The sequence below is a fragment of the Pelophylax lessonae genome (genome assembly GCF_965119305.1).
Source record: "Pelophylax lessonae genome assembly, chromosome: 3".
Taxonomy (NCBI): domain Eukaryota; kingdom Metazoa; phylum Chordata; class Amphibia; order Anura; family Ranidae; genus Pelophylax; species Pelophylax lessonae.
In genome coordinates, this window is record NC_138770.1 from 673,931,279 (window position 1) to 673,942,911 (window position 11,633).

General features: G+C 45.5%; 1 protein-coding gene across 1 annotated transcript; it reads left to right on the forward strand.

Annotated features, from left to right (window-relative positions):
- Positions 1 to 880: 880 nt before the first annotated feature.
- LOC309550666 (60 kDa lysophospholipase-like) lies at positions 881 to 2,058 on the forward strand (the record flags this gene model as incomplete). Its single annotated transcript, XM_082251000.1, has 1 exon — positions 881 to 2,058. Exon 1 carries the CDS (start codon positions 895 to 897, stop codon positions 2,056 to 2,058), a length of 1,164 nt encoding a protein of 387 aa, XP_082107126.1. The 5' UTR covers positions 881 to 894.
- Positions 2,059 to 11,633: the final 9,575 nt, after the last annotated feature.

Consider the following 11,633-nt stretch of genomic DNA (forward strand, 5'->3'; position numbering starts at 1 on the left):
CTCTACATTTCTAGTGTCAAGCATTCCACTTACGACGTCATTGTATGACGAAACGCGTCGGAATTGGCTGACGGCTGACGCATGTGCAGACGAGGGACGCGGCGGCCATCTTGTTGGTGGGGAAACCAACGATCGTCTATATGATATAACTGAACGCTGTCATTTGGATACTACAATGTAAGCTGCTTTCTTTTTACTTTAATAAACATATTGAGAATTGCTACACTATGAGGGGCAATCTTGTTTATGTCTTCTGAGAGCGGCAAGGCTATCAAATCTGATTCCAGACCACAGCAATAGGAGGTTGAGAGAGGGGAGTGGACTACACCTGCCGTCTACACACTTGTACTTTGGGTGTTGCATGACCCTTTTGGGTCTAAGCTTCTGGTAAGAGTGTTTAGTGATTCTACTTGGTGGTGGATCCTTCTCTCCCTGCACTTCTGTCGGATTGATTTGGACATTATTTCTCACGTGGAATTTTATATTGACAGATTGATCCCTTTTTTTATTGAGATTAGCATGAAACCTTTCTACTATTACACTGGGACCAATGCTCATACAGTAGTTTTGGACTCACTATTGTCTTCTTCCCTGCTGCACATACTACTTAGTTTCACCCATTCTACTTCTTATCTCCCAACTATATAGGAAGAGAGGTCCATGCAGTATCTTTGGACTCATTATTGTCTTCTTTTCTGCTTCACACACTACCTAGATCTACCCTTTGTACTCCTTTTCTCCCAACTGGACAGGAAAAGAGAACCTCTAGAGGGGAGCTATGAAAAGGCTAACCCTGTCCCCAGACTGAGCACAGGGTCCTACAAGGAGGCACCATTTTTTTATATTAACATAGAGCCAATAAGCTTCCATTTCAACTTGTGGTGACCGCAGGCAATGATAATGGAGGAGGAGGACAGGAATGGCATTATCTCCCGAGCTACCTCGGTGTCCCGGCTCTCCAAGGCCCTCTCCCACACCCACCTGGACCTGCTGGAACAAGAAGCCATGGCTGGCTGTCCGCCGCAGACCTCCGGCACTGTCACCACGCGGGTGGCACAGAGCGCACGCAAGAGGAAGCTGTCCAAGAGCCAGAGCCTGTCCGGATCCCTGGAGAGTCTGAACTGCCTGGCCAGCGAGGCGAGAGTGCTGGTGGTGAACACCGGGGGGACCATCGGCATGATGTACCAGAATGAAGTCTTGGCTCCTCAGGCAAATTCCTTTGTTAAAGCCTTAAGGAAACTTCCAATTCTTCATGGTGAGCAATATGCCCAGCAGACCAAGCTCTATGACTTCCATGAGTTCCCGGAAATCACTTTGGTTCTCCCTCTGTCTAAGCAAAACAAAAGGACCGTGTACACTATCCTAGAATATTCCCCTCTTCTGGATTCCTGTAATATGACGACTGATGACTGGGCCAAGATTGCCAAGGACATTCAGAAATATTATGAACACTATGATGGTTTTGTCATCCTTCACAGTACAGACACCATGGCCTACACGGCATCTGCACTGTCCTTTATGTGCGAAAATTTGGGTAAAACTATTGTGGTGACCGGCTCTCAGGTTCCCATATATGAGATGCGGAATGATGGTCGTGACAACCTGTTGGGGGCTCTGCTCATTGCTGGCCAGTTTGTTATTCCAGAGGTGTGTCTGTATTTTCATCACAAGCTGTACAGGGGAAACCGGGTGACGAAGGTGGATGCTGGAAGTTTCAATACCTTCTCTTCTCCCAACTTGCCTCCACTTGCAAATGCTGAAGTTGATATTACAATTAATTGGGAGACTGTTTGGCGAGCCAACACCACCAAGAAGTTCCTGGTGCACACAGACATGAACAGAAATGTGGGCCTGCTACGAATATTCCCTGGAAATACTGCTGCCACTGTAAAGGCTTTCCTTCAGCCACCAATGGAGGGCATTGTGCTGGAGACCTATGGCAGTGGAAATGCCCCGGACTGCCGAATTGATCTGCTTCAAGAGCTAAAAGCTTCCATTTCACTCACTAAGAGTTTCAAGATTTTGTTTTCTAAACCTTTAAGGATTTTAAAAGATTAGATAGGCAGGTTTGAGCTGTGCGTACCGGATTGCAGTGGGGGGTTCGAGTTAACTGCTGGCAGAGGGGATCTCCAATTATCTACTCACCTCTAACGGGGGGGCTCTCGCCTCTAATCTGCTCAGTGAAAACAGATTAAATAAAGTCCTCGTTTGTAACTACAGAAAGTAACGAAGCTGCCACCGAAGGCCGCGGCTCCCTCAAAGCTTTGAAACAAGCGAGAGATGAAAGGCTGGCAATATTAGTTGTTTAAACAATTAAAGCCATAAAAATTGCTGCACAGCATGGAAAATATAATCACCAATTAAGAAAGCCAGCAAGATCCTCAAAATAACATTGTTGCAAACGCTTGCTAGCAAAGTAAATGTTAATTATCAGCAGAAAGTAAAAAAAAAGTTGACAACTGCTTGCAAAACTTTTCTTTTTTAATTGATGCAGCTAATATGTTGATGTTGAGAGAGCAGAATTCCTGGCGGCGCGAACAGGGCAATGCAGCGGGTGGGAGTTTTCCGCGGAGGGCGAGCGGCGTATTAAGATTATAGTGCTGGGTATTTATAAGAAAAGCTGAACAGCAAAAACAATTGTGTTATTTTGGTGGTGGCACCAGTTCAAGCAGGCCAGAAAACAAGGAGAGAATGTGCTTGTTAGAGAATTATTGACTTTGTTCTTTTTTACTTTGTCTTCTTAGTAGTGTTGATTTTATTTCTTTTTTTTTTTTGTTCAGCTTCTTTTGTGTTCGTTTTCCTCACTTCACCTATAATTTTCTAGCAAGATTTTCTTCTGGCTTTGAATAATAGCGAAATATAAATACATAAATAAAGAAAGAAAGAAAAATAACTAAATCAGACGCATAACGCTGGCAGGTGGGGCGTTGTTGAAGCCAAAGTCGAGTCTGTCGGTACAGAATACATACAGCGCCTTGAAAAAGTATTCATACCGCTTGAAATGTTCTATATTTTGTCATGTTACAACCAAAAACGTAAATGTATTTTATTGGGATTTTATGTGATAGCCCAACATAAAGTAGCACATAATTGTGAAGTGGAAAGGAAATGAGAAATGGTTTTAAAAATGTTTTACAAATAAATATGTGAAAATGTGGCGTCCATTTGTATTCAGCCCCCTCTACCCCTAACTAACCCCTAATACCCCTAACTAAAACCTAGTGGAACAAATTGCCATCAGAAGTCGCCTCATTAGTAAAAAGAGTCCACCTGTGTGTAATTTAATCTCATTATAAATACAGCTGTTCTGTGAAGCCCTCAGAGGTTTGTTAGTGTAAGGTTCTGGCACTCTCAGTGCCTCCTATCACATCATTTCCGGGTGCGTTCCATCTACCTAGATAGATGAAGCACATATAGGTGTGTTTCCCTTTAAGAGTGCTGATGTCATCACTGAGCGCCGGACTGAACAGCTATTTAAATCACTAGCTTTCACTCACATGTGTTCGTTCAACCTGCTGTGTGCCTAGATGTGCCTTGATGCTAACCTGTCTTGAAGCTCTCATGCTTGCAAGCATACCTCGCTGTCGGAACCACGCTGCGCTGATCCCTGTATCCCGCTACCGGATCATCCGCTCTTGTCGAACCTCTCCTCTGCTACATTGCTACTAGTGATAAGTACCCCACAGGGGAAACCTCAATAACCTTCATACTAAAGCTTACACTGTCTAGCTCTGCATACTAAGGACTGTTACTACATCTGCACTATCTAGATTGCTAGCTCTTGAGCCTACTATCATCTGCTCTTGCACTGGGTTAGTCTCTCCTGTATGTCATCTGCTATCCTATCATCTACTACCATACATGATTGCTAACCTATCTGCATCCCACCTGTTACTATCTCATTCTCAAGAACATTCCTCTCAAGTGTCTGTCACCTATCGTCTCTACTCAACCTGTCTCTTCAGCCTATCACCTCTATACTACTATATACATAGATCACTCCAGGAACTTCTTATTGAGTGTGTATATTTGTATGCTGAATTGAGTTTATCCACACATGATGAGTCCTGGGAGTTGGGATTGGTGTCTCAGCGTTTCTCTACATGACTACTGAAGTGGAATATTTCTGCAGCTGTAAATCCACATCATACATAAAACGCAGGAGCGTTATAGATTGAACGAACCAGATAAAATGGATTCAGCAGAAATGACCACTCAGGTGACACAGTTAACACAACAAGTAACTGCGTTAATACACGCACTTACTGAATTAAAAGAAGACAATCAGGCTCTGATGCAGCAGGTGGCCAGACTGACACAGCCTACTGCTGCTCAACCCCCAGAACCTCTTGTCCTTCTACCAGACAGGTTTGATGGTTCCCGTTCCTCTTTTCTTTTTTTTCGTATGGATTGTGAGCTCCTATTTATCCTTAAGCCTAGGACCTATCATAATGACTTTATTAAAGTGCATGCTGCCATTAATTTGCTTTCTGGCAAAATGAAAACGTGGGCATACCAGAAGCTGCAAGAAAAAAAGTCCGATCCTAGACAATTGGGAATCATTTGCAATTGCGATGCACTCCAAGTGTCTCCCCTCCCAAAAATCTACTCCTAAACCTGCTCCAGGTAACCGCAGACCCCGGCTACCTAGGGAAAAAAGGAAACCAAATGAATATGGTGATCCTGCCTGGTCATGGTCCAAGCCTGCCTTAAACAGTCAGCCTTGTCACTCTGACACATCTCATTTGAACCCTGATCCTACAGAGATGGATGAGGAGCCTATGGAGATTGGTGCCGTACATACTAAGTTGTCCTTACAAAAAAAAAAAAGATCACAGGAGAATCTGTGGCCTTTGTTTTTATTGTGGAGAAGGGGGACATTTCATTACATCCTGCCCAACCAGACCCCATAGGCCTAAGGCTCTCCCAATGGAGGCCAGGCGAATCCGAAGGGTCTTCCCTGAAAAACAGCCTGGAAATTACCAAGGCTGTTGCCAGCCCTGTCCCCGTTCTATATCAGAAAAGGACACCCAGAAATTAACAAATATTGGAATAGATATTCCTTCAACTCCAGTGAACTCGATACCACGTTCTAAAAAACCTCCTGTACCACCTCCTGAGGATACTCCTATTTTGGCAAGCACACTTATAGCTCCCAATGAAAACATTGAGATTCTTGCACCTGACTGCGTACGCGCTTCTAATGGCACGGTGGTATGTAGGAAGGATCTGAGGATGTTTGAAGAAGCATTGGTTGCTATAACTACTTCGAATGGTTATGCGTCCGATTCTCACATCGGTTACCAACCTAATCCGATTTTCATATCGGCAACAAGTGATCCGATTCTCAGATCGGTTACCAACCTGATCCGATTCTCAGATCGGTTACCAACCTGATCCGATTCTCATATCGGCAACAAGTGATCCGATTCTCACATCGGTTACCAACCTGATCCGATTCTCGTATCGGCAACAAGTGATCCGATTCTCGCATCGGTTACCAACCTGATCCGATTCTCATATCGGCAATAAGTGATCCGATTCTCAGATCGGTTACCAACCTGATCCGATTCTCATATCGGCAACAAGTGATCCGATTCTCACATCGGTTACCAACCTGATCCGATTCTCATATCGGCAACAAGTGATCCGATTCTCACATCGGTTACAAACCTGATCCGATTCTCATATCGGCAACAAGTGATCCGATTCTCACATCGGTTACCAACCTGATCCGATTCTCGTATCGGCAACAAGTGATCCGATTCTCACATCGGTTACCAACCTGATCCGATTCTCCTATCGGCAACAAGTGATCCGATTCTCATCGGTTACCAACCTGATCCGATTCTCATATCGGCAACAAGTGTTCCGATTCTCACATCGGCAACCAGTTTTTTTTTTTTCCGATTCTCATATCGGCAACCAGTTTGGTTTTTCCCGATTCTCATATCGGCAACCAATCTTATCCGATTCTCGCATCGGCAACCAGTCTTATCCGATTCTCGTATCGGCAACCAGTGTTATCCGATTCTCGTATCGGCAACCAGTCTTATCCGATTCTCGTATCGGCAACCAGTATTATCAGATTCTCGTATCGGCAACCAGTCTTATCCGATTCTCGTATCGGCAACCAGTCTTATCCGATTCTCGTATCGGCAACCAGTCTTATCCGATTCTCGTATCGGCAACCAGTATTATCCGATTCTCGTATCGGCAACCAGTGTTATCCGATTCTCGTATCGGCAACCAGTCTTTTCCGATTCTTATATCGACAACCAGCCTTAGAGGCCTTCCGGAGCCGGCCTTACGGGGGGGGTACTGTAAGGTTCTGGCACTCTCAGTGCCTCCTATCACATCATTTCCGGGTGCGTTCCATCTACCTAGATAGATGAAGCACATATAGGTGTGTTTCCCTTTAAGAGTGCTGATGTCATCACTGAGCGCCGGACTGAACAGCTATTTAAATCACTAGCTTTCACTCACATGTGTTCGTTCAACCTGCTGTGTGCCTAGATGTGCCTTGATGCTAACCTGTCTTGAAGCTCTCATGCTTGCAAGCATACCTCGCTGTCGGAACCACGCTGCGCTGATCCCTGTATCCCGCTACCGGATCATCCGCTCTTGTCGAACCTCTCCTCTGCTACATTGCTACTAGTGATAAGTACCCCACAGGGGAAACCTCAATAACCTTCATACTAAAGCTTACACTGTCTAGCTCTGCATACTAAGGACTGTTACTACATCTGCACTATCTAGATTGCTAGCTCTTGAGCCTACTATCATCTGCTCTTGCACTGGGTTAGTCTCTCCTGTATGTCATCTGCTATCCTATCATCTACTACCATACATGATTGCTAACCTATCTGCATCCCACCTGTTACTATCTCATTCTCAAGAACATTCCTCTCAAGTGTCTGTCACCTATCGTCTCTACTCAACCTGTCTCTTCAGCCTATCACCTCTATACTACTATATACATAGATCACTCCAGGAACTTCTTATTGAGTGTGTATATTTGTATGCTGAATTGAGATCATCCACACATGATGAGTCCTGGGAGTTGGGATTGGTGTCTCAGCGTTTCTCTACATGACTACTGAAGTGGAATATTTCTGCAGCTGTAAATCCACATTATACATAGAACGCAGGAGCGTTATAGTTAGAAAGCCTTAGTGAACAAACAGCATCACGAAGACCAATGAACACATCAGACAGGTCAGGGATAAAGTTGTGGAGAAGTTTAAAGCAGGGTTAGGTTTTAAAAAAATTTCCCAAGCTTTGAACATCTCATGGAGCGCTGTTCAATCAATCATCTGAAAATTGAAAGAGTATGGATCAACTGCAAACCTACCAAGACATGGCTGTCCACCTAAACTGACAGGCCGGGCAAGGAGAGCATTCATCCGAGAAGCAGCCAAGAGGCCCATGGGAAATCTGGAGGAGCTGCAGAGATCCACAGCTCAGGTGGGAGAATTTCTCCACAGGACAACTATTAGTCGTGCGCTCCACAAATCTGTCCTTTATGGAAGAGTGGTAAGAAGAAAGCCATTTTTGAAAGAAAGCCATGAGAAGTCCCGTTTGCAGTTTTCGAGTAGTGATGAGCCTAACACCCCCCCTGTTCGGTTCACACCAGAACATCTCGAACAAGGGAAATGTTCTAGCGAACATACGAACACAAAAAATCACAAGTCCTCATTTTAAAGGCTTACATGTAAGTGACTATTAAAATCACCCGCTGGGCCAAGGACGTCACTTCAGAAGGTGTGGGACAATTAATGGGGATTCAAACTCACAGCCTTTCATTTGCAAGTCCATTATCCTACCAGCTAAGCCACTGAGCTAGCTGATTAACCTTGGACTCTCTCTGGCTAACTAGCTTCTATCTGAGTTTGACAGCTCTTTTATAGGGCTCTGATGTCCCCATATAATCCGTTGCTTTAGGTGCAGTGAATAAATTACTGATGTCAGTAATTTGTTCACTGCACTTGAGCAGTGCATTGTGGGATGGCTTGTGACCTCAGGTCACTATATAACAGCTGTCAAAATCAAAACAGCTCATTCCCCGGGAAGCCTCTGGAGAAGGCTTTTTTTTATTTTTCGGGCGGAAGGGTGTCTGATCATCGGGGGACAGTATTTTTTAATTTTTTAATAAAAGACTTTTCCAAAACTGTCTTTTGTCATTATTTTTTTCGTACACTTTTTTGGTGAATGGGTAGGGGTACCATGTACCCGATATCCATTCACATAGGGGGGGCGGGATCTGGGGGTCCCCTTGTTAAAGGGGGCTTCAAGATTCCGATAAGCCTCCCCCCGCAGACCCCCACAACCACAGCCCAGGGTTGTGGGGAAGAGACCCCTTTCCCCATCAACATAGGTGCAAGGTGCTTTGGGGTGGCATCCACCCCCCATGTTGAGGGCATGTGGCCTGGTATGGTTCAGGAGGGATGGGGCACTCGCTCGCCCCCAAACCCATCCTGGCAAGCCAGGCTGTGTGCTTGGATAAGGGTCTGGTATGGATTTTAGGGGGAACCCCATGCCGTTTTTTTCTATTTTTCAGCAATACTGACATAAACTGATATAAACTGAAGTGCCCATATACATATATATAAATAACTTTGATCTCAACAAACTAAAAAGCAAAAACCTCTCTCCCTGCTAGCAATGTATTATTAATTAGAACATTCCACTTATAAATCAGCTGTTGACCAAGGGATTTGATCTTACAACCATTGCAATTTGCAGATCTAGTATTCTACCAGTTACACCGTCATCAAGTACAGTTAAGTTGGGTACACTTTCCCTACCTAACTAACTAACTAACTATCTAACTAACTCTACACACAGTGGATGAGATAAAAGTTAGGGAGAGTAGATACAGCTTAAGCAGGTTTGGTGGCGTAGGTGGTAGAATACCAAGCTTGTATTGATAAGAGCTGTGAGTTCAATTCCCCCTGCCAGGCAGTGATTTATTTATTGGAATTCAGAAGTCAGAGAGTCCATGATAATGCGGGAACTCGAAGTTCCCGCGAAGAAGCCCATTTGTTCGTCATTCGACGAACAAGCAAACAGCAAATGTTAAAGTGAGTTGAACTCGAAGCTCATCCCTATTTTCGAGAAGCCATGTGGGGGACACAGCAAACATGTGGAAGAAGGTGCTCTGGTCAGAAGAAACCAAAATGGAACTTTTTGGCCTAAAAGTAAAACGCTATGTGTGGAGGAGAACTAACACTGCACATCACCCTGAACACACCATCCCCACCGTGAAACATGGTGGTGGCAGCATCATGTGGTGGGAATGCTTTTCTTCAGCAGGGACAGGGAAGCTGGTCAGAGTTGATGGGAAGATGGATGGAGCCAAATACAGTGCAATCTTAGAAGAAAACCTGTTAGAGTCTGCAAAAGACTTGAGACTGGGGCAGAGGTTCACCTTCCAGCAGGGCAATGACCCGAAACATACAGCCAGAGCTACAATGGAATGGTTTACATCATGGGTGTCCAACCTTTTGGCTTCTCTGGGCCACATTGAGTGTAGAGAAATTTTCTCGGGCCGCATATAAAATATATACTATTAGTTAAGGTATATAAGTAATAAAACACCGCTGCACCCTTCCCGTGCTGCCGCGCCCCCCAGCACTAATTTAACACAACTAGTGGATGATCCCCTCTGAGGCTGCCTCTGTGGCCGTGCCCCCGACTCGACTTCCTTCCTCCCCAGCAAAAAAATAAAAATTGTCAGGGGGCAGTGGACCGCATTGCCTGCGGTTCTGGGCCGCATGCGGCCCCCGGGCCGCAGGTTGGACATGCCTGGTTTACATCAAAGCATAATAATGTGCAAGAATGGCCCAGTCAAAGTCCAGACTTAAATCCAATTGAGAATCCGTAGCAAGACTTGAAAATTGCTGTTCACAGACGCTCTCCATCCAATCTGCCTAGAGCTTGAGATATTTTGCAAAGAAGAATGGGCAGAAATGTCCCTCTCTAGATGTGCAAAGCTGGTAGAGACATCCCCAAAAAGACTTGCAGCTGTAATTGCAGGGAAAGGCGGTTCTACAAAGTATTAACTCAGGGGGGTGAATATAAATGCAGCCACACTTTTCACAGATTTATTTGTAAATACTTTTGAAAACTATTTATCATTTTCCTTCCATGACACAATTATGTGCCACTTTGTGTCCGTCTATCACATAAAATTCCAATAAAATACATTTACGTCTTGGTTGTAACATGACAAAATGTGGAAAATTTCAAGGGGTGTGAATACTTTTTCATGGCACTGTAACTGGCGACAGTGTACACACAATCTAATGTAAAAACATCTGAATAAAAAGATGACTCCTGCTGTCACTTGTAATTAATGATTTGCTTTCCAGCCAGGATCCTATGTCTCCCCGGCATGTTCTCCTATGTCTCCCCGGCATGTTCTCCTATGTCTCCCCGGCATGTTCTCCTATGTCTCCTCGGCATGTTCTCCTATGTCTCCTCGGCATGTTCTCCTATGTCTCCCCGGCATGTTCTCCTATGTCTCCCCAGCATGTTCTCCTATGTCTCCCCGGCATGTTCTCCTATGTCTCCCCGGCATGTTCTCCTATGTCTCCCCGGCATGTTCTCCTATGTCCCCCCGGCATGTTCTCCTATGTCTCCCCGGCATGTTCACCTAGGTCTCCCTGGCATGTTCTCCTATGTCTCCCTAGCATGTTCTCCTATGTCTCCCCAGCATGTTCTCCTATGTCTCCCCAGCATGTTCTCCTATGTCTCCCCAGCATGTTCTCCTATGTCCCCCCAGCATGTTCTCCTATGTCTCCCCAGCATGTTCTCCTATGTCTCCCCGGCATGTTCACCTAGGTCTCCCTGGCATGTTCTCCTATGTCTCCCTAGCATGTTCTCCTATGTCTCCCCAGCATGTTCTCCTATGTCTCCCCAGTATGTTCTCCTATGTCTCCCCAGCATGTTCTCCTATGTCTCCCCACCATGTTCTCCTATGTCTCCCCAGCATGTTCTCCTATGTCTCCCCAGCATGTTCTCCTATGTCTCCCCAGCATGTTCTCCTATGTCTCCTCGGCATGTTCTATGTCTCCTCGGCATGTTCTCCTATGTCTCCCCACCATGTTCTCCTATGTCTCACCAGCATGTTCTCCTATGTCTCCCCCGCATGTTCCCCTATGTCTCCCCCGCATGTTCCCCTATGTCTCCCCAGCATGTTCTCCTATGTCTCCCCAGCATGTTCTCCTATGTCTCCCCAGTATGTTCTCCTATGTCTCCCCGGCATGTTCACCTAGGTCTCCCTGGCATGTTCTCCTATGTCTCCCTAGCATGTTCTCCTATGTCTCCCCAGCATGTTCTCCTATGTCTCCCCAGCATGTTCTCCTATGTCTCCCCAGCATGTTCTCCTATGTCTCCCCACCATGTTCTCCTATGTCTCCCCAGCATGTTCTCCTATGTCTCCCCAGCATGTTCTCCTATGTCTCCCTAGCATGTTCTCCTATGTCTCCTCGGCATGTTCTATGTCTCCTCGGCATGTTCTCCTATGTCTCCCCACCATGTTCTCCTATGTCTCCCCAGCATGTTCTCCTATGACTCCCCCGCATGTTCCCCTATGTCTCCCCCGCATGTTCCCCTATGTCTCCCCAGCA